This window comes from Lacerta agilis, chromosome 16, assembly GCF_009819535.1.
Source record: "Lacerta agilis isolate rLacAgi1 chromosome 16, rLacAgi1.pri, whole genome shotgun sequence".
Classification (NCBI taxonomy): domain Eukaryota; kingdom Metazoa; phylum Chordata; class Lepidosauria; order Squamata; family Lacertidae; genus Lacerta; species Lacerta agilis.
Genome location: NC_046327.1, coordinates 19,506,362 through 19,518,670, shown reverse-complemented (window position 1 = coordinate 19,518,670; position 12,309 = coordinate 19,506,362). Strand labels below are relative to the sequence as shown.

Sequence of the window (12,309 nt, the reverse complement as noted above, 5' to 3'; positions counted from 1 at the left end):
TGATGTCAGTGAGTTACCTCAGGTTGCCACCTAACCCGCTGGCAACTAGAGTGGCTCAAGTGGGGACTCATTCGGTGTCATCTTGCTGATCTTGTGAACTTTCCATCTCATTGCCCATTGTTGGAGAGCAACTGCTGGACCAAACAGACCCTGGATGTGATCCAGCATAGGTACTGTCTACTTTGACTGGCAGCACCTCCCAAAGTCTATCTTTAACATTAAAGGCTTATCTTTAGAATAACTAGCTAGACAAGCTCCTTCCCTCAGCTAAGGAGGTCTGTGCATATAAGCAGGCCTGTGAGCACACATTTACTGCCTTGATTTGGTTAAATTGGATGTGCATTTAGAGGCGCACTTTGCATGAATTTGAATGGTGGGCACATTTCAGTGTGCTTTCAAATGTGAATCCCCATTCTCCTTTCCACGCAACTAGCTGTGCATTACCATCATGTTTATTCATGACGAGCTGGATTGTGCATAGGATGTGTGTCACAGTTTTTGCCTGCAAGTTTGTAATTTAAAGAAAATGGGACAGAGCATGAAAGGGCTGAGCTGAGATGGGGAGGGAAAGAGTTCAGTCAGGGCAGGGGTGGTTAGCTTGTAGCTCTCTAGGTGCTGCGGGACTACAACTCTCATCAGACACAGCCAGCAAAACCAATCATTGGAGTTGATGGGAATTATATCCCAACAGCACCTGCAAGGCCACACCTGAATTGGGGACAGAAGCATGTGAGAAAAGCTAAATTTTAATGTGTGTATAGCCAATGCAGAACATATATTTGCAGTGAAAGGGAATTCTGAAAGTAAGATGGCACAATAGAAAATGGAGGGCTAAAGGAAAGAACAAAAGGAAGACAGGGCTCATGAAGAGAAGTTGGAAGCAGCAGAACCAAAGGAGCTTGAATGAATGTAGAAAAACAGAAAAAAAAATTGGGCAGCATGCAGGGGAGCAGAAGAAAGCCTCTAGCCTCAAGGTACAAAGAGCTCCATATTGTTGTATAAATCTATATGCACTTAATCATCCGTTACTGTTGTGAATAAGCTTTTAATCTTGCACATTCATCCCCTTTGAATGTACGTCTGCTGGTGTCAGAGATCTGGTGTTCAGCCATAAAAGACTGAAGGGGTTTGATCGCCATGGGATTCCTAATCCCAGAAGAGTTTTATATATATATTTTCTGCATGTCTGTGGTTCTCTCTCCCTTTCTCCCAGCCCACTTCTGTTCTTCTCTTTGTCTCTTCATCTTTCTTATTCTTTATGTAGCACATGATGGCTGCACACGTACAGCTGCACACGTACAGCTGTAGCCATCAGGAGCAAATTGGACTGGCATGCACTCTGCCAAGCATGCACCCTTGAAGTAACACCCTTTTTCAATAAGCGATTAAGTAGTAGGTTGTTCATAGTAACCAGTAAGATCAGTTGGTAGAGGAAGTAATGTATGTTATATGCAGAGAACTCACATGTGACATTAACTTGGCCTCTTCTTTCTCCATAGCAAACACGGACAGATTTCTCCTGGGATGGCATTAACGTGAGTACTGTCCCCATTCCCTAAAACAGAGGTTGGCCCTCTGGAAATTGCTCAACTACATCTCCCATCATCCTTGAGCATTGGCTGTGCTGACTAGGACTGATAGGAGCTTCAGTCAAACCACATCTGGAAGGCCCCAGGTTCCCCACTGTTGCCCTAAGAGATTTTCTTGCACAGATTCCATGTGTCTCTGTGGGAGCCTATCTTGCTACTGGTGGGTTTTGGATTATATCTCAAGATGGGTATATTGCTGCTTCCAGTCTGATGCATAGTGATTACATGGGTGCCTGCTGAACATTTAGGAATCACATCAAATAAAAATTGGCCCTCAGCAGGCATGTGAATGGCCCGCCACGTCTCCTTGCAGTCATTCCAGTGAGGACTGGCACCTCCTTGCCACCCACTCCTGCTTTGCATTAGTTACCCAGAGGCAGGGAAGCAGCAGCAGAGATCTGTACTTTTGAATTAGGTGGATGGATAAATGAATATTTATTTTGCTAAATGTTTTAATTATGCTTTCCTGCATTTAAGGATTTCGGTTATGAGGGCATCTCTGTGGCACACAAGCACTAGAATTTGAAACCACAATTTGCCTACTTTTCTCTGTTGTGAATGGATCCAATAATAGAAGTAGTGATTTGCCTCATACATTTTAGTTTAACTCTTCATATTGCACTCTTTCTAAACATAGGAGGCGGTCCCATTCATTTTGAAATTTTGTCACTCTCCTTTACTCAGTTTGGACATCATGCCAAGCTATGGTTTGCTCTACTTATAGTTTAGAACAAAAGCCATGGGCTTCTCCTTCAGAAAGGCAAACACAGAGTTAAAGCCATAGTTATGTAGTGGTTAGAGTACTGCCCTAGGACTGGGAAGACCAAGGTCCAAATCCACACTCTGCCATGAAGCTCACTGGGTGACCTTGAGCCAGTCACTGTCTCTTGACCTAACCCCTGTAGGGTTCCGGTGAGGATAAAATGGGGTGTTACCTTGAGCTGATTTGAAGGAAAGGTGGGATACCAATGAAATACCCGTAAATACATAAATAATCCTCACAGGAACCCTGCGCAGTAGATTCGACCAAGTGACTGGCCCAAACTCAAACAGTGGCTAAATGTTGATCAGAATCCTTGTAACAACGAACTTCCATTCTTAGCTATCTTAGCTAATAGCTGCTGGTGAATCTACCACCTGTGAATTTGTGCCTCTAACCCCTTTTAAAAACAACCCAGACCATATACAAATAGGATGTAGGCAGGAAATGCAAGTAACGCTTTCCTTCATTTTTTTTAAATGAACAAATCCCTTCCATTTTTATACAAGAATAATAAATTCCTGCTGAAGTGAACTTTATTTTGTTTGGCTTCTGCGAGGTGGAGGAGGAGGAGTTGGAGAAGGAGGACAACTTAAATTAGCTTTATTCTGTTGGGCAGAGCCTGGAGTTGCACAGCTGGGGTGGCCTGGAACTTATTGCCACACACACCTGTACACAGGCTCACCTAAGATCAATGGTTGCAAACAGCTTTGCTAGATAGCATGGCGAGCATCCTCAAGAATGGCCTATTCAGACACCTATCAGGCAAGGACATGGGTACAATGGCGTGAGTGAAGCATGCTGGCATGGCCTGAGACTCACCTGCCCGGTATGGCTCACCCTTGTGATTCATGTTTTACTCCCTCTCTTTCACAAAGAGATTTGTGCTTCTCTGAAGAGGCGCCAACCTTTCAACAATTATTTTGTACACCCCCTCCCCCCAGATCCAGAGGGGTAGCTGTATTAGTCACTTCCACAAAAGCTTCTGCCATAGAATACATTTGTCAAATCTTTTAAATTGCCGCAAGACTCTGGGCTGTTTTTTAACACAATGTTCCTCACCCCAGCCATTATTCTAGTCTTCTTCATTAGCAAAGCCTTTTTATTTCGGGAGGGAGTTGGAAATAGAGAGAGATTTTCTTTTGTACAGATCAACTGATTTACCATCAACACAGTGCTTAAGGTTCTGTAATGGTTTTGTTCAAGGGCAGGAAAGGAAAAGGTTGGATTTTTTTTTTACCTCAGCGTCACATTCCTATGGAGACATCTCCAGGTGATAGAAATCCTTATACAGAAGGCTCTGAATACTCAGCAGAACTATACTATAAATGCAGCCCCACAACCTCAAGAATAAGAAGCATCAAAGCTTGGGAAGCGTATGAAAATGAGGGCGACCATATAGATAAACTCAAAGCATCCCCTTTCAGGCTATCTCCTTTCCCTTTGTAACATTCAGTTCCATTTGCCCCATGGCCCATGCCAATTGCACTGAGTGTTGCCCCTCTAGTGATAGCCAATGTTTTGGGGGCGGAGGCAAGGAAACAAAGAGCACAGTGACATCAGAAAGTTAAGTAAGTTATGCCACATGTTGCTGAACTTAACACAGGGCTGCAGTTTTCAACAGCAGTCCTCTGTTTATTGTAATTTTAAAGCCCTGCTATAAACATGGGGCAAACTGAAATAAAAAATGTGTGGCACCAGGGACACTGGCCTGGACACCTGCTTAGTTACATTTTTAAAAAGACCTTTCTGACCTCCTTTCCTCAGTAATATCTTCATCCAGTCACTATTAATCTTCTACTCTCATTCTTCTCCTTTCGCTCCAGTGCTGTGAATACAGAACAATCTTACTTTAGGATTGTCGTTGCTGCTGCTTGTTGTTATCTTCATCTTTTCATAAATACTTCATAAATATCCAAAATGGCATACACAATCCAATAATTCCCTCCCATGGGCAGTTCCTGACCAAGCCCCATGCAGGTTTTCAGTCTAGTTACTAATTTCCCCATCTTTTTTGTCCCTTCTCCTTTGGTTTCTTCTGCTTCCCAGTTCCTTGTGTTCTTAGAAGTCCAGACTGGAATGTCTCCTTCCCTCCCCCTCTTACCTTTTCATTCCTTTTACATGATCTCTCTTTGCAGCTCTCCATGGAAGACACAACCTCCATCCTCCCCAAGCTGAAGCGAAACTCCAATGCATATGGGATTGGAGCTCTGGCAAAGTCTTCCTTCTCTGGTGAGGATCTCAAACCTGTGGCTCTCAAGCCATCTATCTCACTTTTTACCAATCTTGGCTTTATATATCCCTTACTTTACACTGAACCACACATACCCTTTTTAAACCTGAAGTGACTTCATTACCCACTCAAATTCCAGGCTTGTGTGTCAATATACTCACCAGTTCCATTAAGACTTGCACTACTACTTCCTATGACAAATTTCCATTGTGGAACAAGTGAGTATGTCAAAATGTGTGAATAGTAGAACACCTGTCCCCACCTCAGGAAGACATTGTGACAACTCAAACGCCTTTAGTAGCATATGGCTTAATTGCATTTCATATGCATGCATTAGCAAAAGAAATTGGATACAGGCCACCAAGGACCCATGGAGATTTGTGAAATGATGTGTTTGCATAAAATTTCTCTCCAAAATATCCAATTGCTTATATGTTGTCAACTAATGGAGAGTGCTTAAGACGGGGGGGAGGGGGCTGCTTTATATTTGCTTATGTCTGCTATGACTGCTTAATGTTATATAAAATCAGTAAACTTTTTTTTTAAAAAAAGAAGGAAATTTGACTAAAATTGTTTTGATGTGAATGATCGTTAGACTATGGGGAGGTTGAGGTTTTGTTTATTTGTTCATTAGTGGGTCTGAGTATTGCTTTGTTCACTATTTGAGTGTTTTATATGAAATACTAATGTATTATATGACCCCCCTCTTTCCCCCCTATGGTAATATGTGTGGTATATCTTTTTTCTCTTTTTTGCTGTAAATTGCTTGGAGATCCTTGGGTGACAAGCAACTAATAATGAAAATGAAATAAATATCAGTGATTACACTGTGGCCCCCAATAGCCAGATGCCCGGTCCATTTCCCCCTTTGGTATGATAAAGGGCTGCAATGTCCATACTTTGTCAGATTAAAACATAGCAACTAAGTTCATTATGGGGCCCCATGCCTTATGACTTTTATGTGCTTCCTTACTTAAACCAGTATATAGATAGAGTTTTGGAAGCAGGAATGAAGGAGGAATGGGAAAACTGGGTGAAAATGGGCCCATACTAGGTTGATGATCAATGTCTCTGGAGCTGTATAATAGCCCCTTTTTGTTTTCCTAATGTCTGGCGCCTTAGGGATATCCCGCACCATGAAGGATCACGTCACCAAGCCCACTGCCATGGGGTCAGGTCGCGTCGCACACATGATTGAGTGGCAAGGTTGGGACAATGGCAACACCCAGCAGCAGCAGCACACGCACGAAACGGTGCGCAAGGACGCCGACGCTTACTCTGACCTGAGTGATGGGGAGAAGGAGGCCCGATTTCTTGCAGGTAGGCTGCTACTGTTTGGCCGTCCATCAGTGGATGGTTTGTGGTGGAGCAGGAGGGTATGGGGGGGAACAGTTCAACTGGACTGGATTGGTTGAGCCACCTGGATCCGTTTTCTCTGAATGCATCTGCTCTCTGGATTGCATAAACATTAACCCACTTGATGTTGTGGGTGCAGGGGAAACTTAGAAGGAATGACCTTTTGATCCCTTCCACCTTTCTGGGAGCAAAGTGGAAACAGCCCGAGAGACATTTCAAAGGAGAACACACATGCTAAGGAAATTGTTGTTGTTGTTGTTGTTGTTAAAATTAATATACTGCCCTTCATCAACAGATCTCAGGGAGGTTCACAGAATAAAATAAAATAAAAACAAGTAAATAATTAAACCAAAACAGCAAAGCAATAACTGCCACCCCTCTTCTCATAGACACTTTTAAAAGGCTATAGGATATTAATCAGCCACAGGCATGGTTGAAGAGGAACATTTTTGCCTGGCGTCTAAAAAATATAATGAAGGTGTCAGGAAAGACTCAGCGCACTTATTGGGCCAGATTCAACTCAGCATCCTTACCAGCAAAAGCTTGCATGAGGACTGCCACTAACACAAAAGGGCTTTCCCCCCCTCCTGTGCCCACGGTATTGACTTAGGGGGGTTAGGAGAGCCCCCTAGGGGGGAAGGAGAGGGGAGATTGTTTCACCAAGCAAGCCAAAATGCTTGTGCTGATGGAGCGATCTCCTTAGTGCTATGCTGAATTCCTCTGGTTATCTGGCTGTGAGATACACTGGGCACTTCCCAGTCGCATTCCATATTGCTGGCCTGCCACTGGTGCGGGGGGGGGGGAATTCTCTGTGTAATGACATCAAGACATGGGGTAAGTATACTATGCACTACAGAGCAGGGAGGAGGAAGCGCAGCACAGGGCTGCCATTTGCCACTCTCTGCCCTGCGTTCCCTATTAAGGTGCAGTTGCAACAGGATGCTTACAAGGGTTTATTTCTTCCACAGTCCTTTTCAGGCATGCTTTTGTGTGCAGTGGGAATTAGTGGAACCAGGGTAACAGCAGCTATTCTGGATTAGGGTTCTGAACCCTTCAGAAAACCAAATCCTGGTACTTGGGTTGGGAGCCTGGGTAATTGCACAGAAGATCAGGTTACTCCATATTGCTAAGTTAGGATCCCAGCCAGAGTTTCTCAGGAACTGGCACAAACTGGGCAATGGGACCCAAGAGGCAGGATATGTGGCTATTGGCTGGGGGAGAAGAATGGGGCAATTCCATGTACCGCTATCCTTCTCTCTTCTCTGCTCAACACAGGGGTGATGGAACAGTTTGCTATCTCAGAAGCCACCCTCATGGCCTGGTCTTCCATGGATGGTGAGGATGTGAGTGTTAATTCTAACCAGGAGAACCAAGCTGGCAACTACAACAAGAACTACCAGGAGATGATGGAGAACCAGGGTGAGCATTGGCTTTTCCTCCTGGATTTGGTTGAAGTGAGCACAGGTCCACAGAGAATTATTCAGCAAAACCAATTGGTGTGGGCAGCTTGACTTTTCCGTGTTGGCTAAGGCTATATTGCATTTTTTGGGGGTGGGGAGGGAGAAGCCTTCATTACCCAAACCTGCCCACTGTTGACACTTTCCTTCTCAGTTCCTTTTAGGACATCCACCTGCCCCATTCTAGCCATTGCTAGTATAGTATCGTAGCTGAGAAGGGTGAACTGTGCTCTTAACATCAGCAGTGAACATAATAGGTGGTCCAGGAAGCTGCTCTGCTCCGTCAGGCGCACAACCCTCCCTGTCCCCATCTGCAGTTCGGGGTGGGTGGGGGTTAATGATAAGGACCTACATTATATGGATATTGTGAGAATTGTTGAGATGACGCCTTGGCAATAAGCATTCTGAGATAATTCTGATAAAATAACACAAGCCTTCTCCACAATAACTCAGGGCAAGTCTTTCATTGTAGCTGCCCCTTTTCTGTAGAACTTCATCCCCTCTTGAGATACTATAGACCAGTTCTAGTTACAGGTAGGTCTGCCATAGTTGAAACAAAATAAAAAAAAATCCTTCCAGTAGCACCTTAGAGACCAACTAAGTTTGTTCTTGGTATGAGCTTTCATGTGCATGCACACTTCTTCAGATACACTGAAACAGAAGTCACCAGACCCTTATATATAGTGAGGGGGTGGGGAGGGTTATGACTCAGAAGGGTGGTGGGAATGGGTGATTGGCTGATAGGTGTGGTAAACCATTGGACATTGGGTTCTTATCTCATTATACATGATAAAGCTATTTTTAGCCATCTCACCCCTTGCTTTTTCCTTTTTCCTCACTCCTTGCTTTTTACCACACCTATCAGCCAGTCTTCTCAATCCTCTCACTAAGGGGAATTTTGGCCTAATCTTGTGGGAGGGAACTGTCTGAAGCAATGGACCTTGGGCATTTGGGGAGGCTCCTCGCCCATTTAAAAACCATTTAAAGAGGCGCGGGAGCCTCCACAGAAACAAAGAGCTCTCTATAAGAGTTAGAAGGTTAATAAAAAATGGTGGAAGGGTAGAGCTGGCACATTTGTTCCCATTCCTCACATGCACACCCTGGGTGTTTTCTTAACCCTATTTGTAACGTCCAGAGATAGCTGGACTCTAATTTCATTTCTCCCATTTTTTAATTTTGTTTCTCCCCTCGCTTCCCTTCCCTGCAGAGCACCTGGCCCAGGCACAGTATGACAGTTGGCCTCACTCCTACGTCTCTCAAGGCATGTACTGCCTGGGTTCTTCTGATGCCTGGGAGACCAGCGACCAGTCGCTCATTGCATCCCCAGCGACTGGCTCCTATCAGGGCCAGAACTTTGAAGAGTCCCAGCCCAGCTTGCAGGAAAGCGTTCTGATCCAGAACAACCTTATCCAGCAGCATCAGTTGTTGCAGCTACAGCAGCAGCAGCAGCAACAACAACAACAGCAGCAGCAACTACTACAACAGCAGCAGCAACAACAACAACAGCCACAACAGCAGCAGCAGCAGCAGCAGCAGCAACAATTGCTCTCAAATACTAGCCTTGTGGATGTATGGCCTGCTCAGACAGTTCCTAGTGGTGGCGGCAGCAGCACAGATTCCAGCAGCTTTGTGGGAATCCACACAGAGGAGGAGGAAGGCAACCCCTTGCTGGAGAAGGCTCCCTTACTGAACAAGAAGCCCTCGCCCGAGGAGGACGATGCTGTCTGCCGGGACCTGGAGTCCCTGTCCCCCCGGGAGGAGCCAGAGCCTGCTGCCCTCAGCCGCAAGGTCTCTGACGTTACCTCGTCCGGGGTGCAGTCTTTTGATGAAGAGGAAGGTGAAGCCAACAACTGATGCTGCCATGGAGGAACCCTTTGCTCTTATGCATGGGAAACACACAGGTGGGGTGGGGGAAAGTGATAGGGAAACCCCCTCTCCAGCTCCTCAAGTCCCCAAGCGCACAAGCACACTTGTTTGTTTGTTTTTAGTTTCATGGCAAGGTAAGCCGAGGACCAAAAGTGCTGGGCAAAGTGAAGTCTCCCCACCCAACCCTTCCTCCTGCACACGTTGGGCTGAGCCTTCAAGACCTACTGCCTTGGACACCCAAACACAGAGAGCTCAGGGAATGCAAGACGGTGGCCTCCACTGGCTGTGTGGTGGATACAGGTTGTGCTTTTAGCAGAGATTTGGGTTTTTTTGAGGGGAGGCACACATTCGTACTTAATTCAGCGACGTGGAAGATGCTGCTACGATCTGCTTTGGCTCTTGGGACTGCGGGGTTGCTGAGGATACAGGCAAGAGTTTCAAACGGCAGTGTCGTGGAGCAGGAACAGCGTGGGGGTGCGGCTTTGTAGACAAAAACGTACCGCAGCAAAAATTGCAACCCCTGTGCCCATCCTAAAGTGAGGTGCTACCCGGAGAGGCGTGGAGAGACTCTGTGGATGTGCAGGCCATGCACCAGAATGAGGCTCTGTGGGTACCAACTATCCTTTGATGTGGACAGAGCTGCTCTATGAGTCCAGCCCAAACCTCATTCTCCAGCACGTGTGCGTTGTTGGCCTCTGCAGAAACCTTCCTTATTAACTTCCTGTTACCTCTGCCTACCTGGGAGCTGGAGAGAGGGGTTTCTCCCCCTATTTAATATTGGATACTGCATGCAGGGTAGGGGAAGGGGAGGGTGGGTCATCTGCCAGTTTTCTATTTTATGCAGCCATGGAGTCCTCTCCTTCCAGCAGTGTGCAGGTGCAGAAACCAAGGGAAGCAAGCATGCGTGGCTTCAGCATCACCCTTTTCCAGTTTATGTTAGAACTTCTGTCGCTGTTCCCCTCTCCCTGATTTTTTTGTATTTCCAAGTAACAGTTTTTGAAGCAGAAGCTAACAGAGAGGGAATAGCCTGGGTGCCACATAGCGTGAGGTCACATTCCTTTCCTAGCACCACCAGATCTTCTGTAGTGCCAAAATATTGATGAAGCAGAGACTGGGAAAAGGGTGATTTTCCTCTTTTCGTTAAAATCTCTCTGTCTCCTTTTTACGTTGACAATGTAAATATTTCTCAGGCTTCATCTTGGTTAGGAACGAGGAAAGGGTGAGTTGGGGTTTCTTAAGTTTTGCAGGGCATTTTTTTTTTTTTGACCGGGAGTGATTTTGTGAATGAGAAGTCATGGCTTGTGGGACATACTTTTTAGTCTGAAGTCCATTCTCGATTGCTGCTTTGCTGCAAAAGACAAGAGGGGTAGTGTTTTATCGGCATAAAAACCACATTTTTACCCTCCTGCAAGTCTCCAGAAAATTATTTTTTAAAAAATGGAAGAAAAGGGTAGAGTGAACAGTTACATTTTGCTGGGCAAAACCACACGTTTGTTATTGAAGTGGTGGAAGCTTATTTCTGATGAGGAAAGTCTTGCCAAAGGTGACTGTAGGGCTGTCTGATGAAGGGAATCCTTCAGGAAACAGCCCTGTCTCTGCTCCTCTCCGGAGACACTTCTCCAAGCCTGACCTGTTCTGAGGCTTGCCACTAATTACTTTCGGCAGACTACCGGTTGCAAGACTGAGGAGTGAACCAAGACTGAGGAGTGCTTTGCTTACCCATCTGGGGTGCTTCGTGCAGATAAAGAAGATGAATGAGCCCAGAAGGTAACCTTTGGTTTGCATCCAGAAGTTGTGAACAGAAGGTGAACAGGACACTGTTGTTCATGCACTTTTGATGGAGAGAATAGAGGGAGGTTTTTCATTTCATGGATTTCAAAAGCTGAGAGGGCCCCAGTCTTCCCTCTCCACTGCACTTTCCTTGAAAATGCCTCCACGGACACGTGCTCAGGCAGAAGTAAGCGCAGCAGATGCATGAATGAGAAGCCTCTTGGCAACCCTTCCCCACCTTCTCCCCTTTCCCTTCCTCTTCCTGGCTCCTCCAGTGGAGAGGCGGCTCTGATTCTGAGCTCTGGGGAATCCACCTCTCTCTTTTAAAAATATGTTTACATGCTACAGTGCCAACCTCTGAGGGCTAAGAGGATTGGATACAGCACTGCTCTGAATATGAGGGCGAACCCTCGTGTTCCTGCATTTATCTTAATTGCTGCGTTCTGGCTGGCTGTCAGTTGTTTTTTTTGCGGGGGGGTGGGGGGAGATTCTGCTGGTGTTGATGTAGAAGCAAGAAAGCGCAGAGCGAAAATTCTCTGCACGTGAAGAATGGATGAAATTCCAGTTGCCCCAACATTTTAGAGCCTTCGGGTTCTCGAGAAAGCTTTGAGATGTCCTCAGTATTGGGGTTGGGGCGGGGGGGGGGGCGGTGAGTCAGGCAGCCTGCTACTTCTTTCCTCCAAACCATTATTGCTCCACGTGCCTATCCAGGACCAGGACTAAACCTGGATGTTTACGGTAATTCTGTTTCAATGTAAATGTATCCTGCTGTCATCTTGGCACTCACCGGACTCGAGACAAGTGGTTCATCTTGTCCAAACCCGTTCTTTTATTATCTGTCTTTTTTAAAAACAAAAATGCAAGCAACTTGTGTGCATTTGGTAATATTATGTGACACTAATGTTTTGGGAGACGTATATTTCTTTTTTCCTCTGTCTGAGATATGGTGCATAAAGGGAGCAGCTTTCCCCACCCTTGGGTCTCCCAGATGTTGGGCTACAACAGCTGTTGTCCTTTAACCAGCATGTCCAGTGGTTAGAGATAATCTGGGTTGTAGTCCGAGTGCTCTAACTCTAGGGGGTGGAGGTGTTGCTCAGCCCCTTGAATATTGAGGGAGGAGGCTGAATCGCTGAGCATGGCACAGCATCAAAAGCAGGCTCCTGAGTTTGAGAGGAGGAGCTGCAGCCATTGAAGCTGTGCAGCACTAGGCAAGGCGTGACATCACAAGCATGCGACACGCGAGTGATGTCACAAATGCGACGCATCACTAGGGCCACC

At 45.9% G+C, this 12,309-nt stretch overlaps 1 protein-coding gene across 1 annotated transcript in view; it reads left to right on the top strand.

Annotated features, from left to right (window-relative positions):
* Positions 1 to 9,441, top strand: part of FAM131B (family with sequence similarity 131 member B) — a 42,900-nt gene extending 33,459 nt beyond the window's left edge. The window contains exons 3-7 of the mRNA XM_033173191.1: positions 1,500 to 1,535; positions 4,488 to 4,581; positions 5,696 to 5,902; positions 7,214 to 7,357; positions 8,603 to 9,441. Coding sequence (XP_033029082.1) covers positions 1,500 to 1,535; positions 4,488 to 4,581; positions 5,696 to 5,902; positions 7,214 to 7,357; positions 8,603 to 9,249 — 1,128 coding nt within the window. The 3' untranslated portion in view covers positions 9,250 to 9,441. The remainder of the gene's footprint in view (positions 1 to 1,499; positions 1,536 to 4,487; positions 4,582 to 5,695; positions 5,903 to 7,213; positions 7,358 to 8,602) is intronic.
* Positions 9,442 to 12,309: the final 2,868 nt, after the last annotated feature.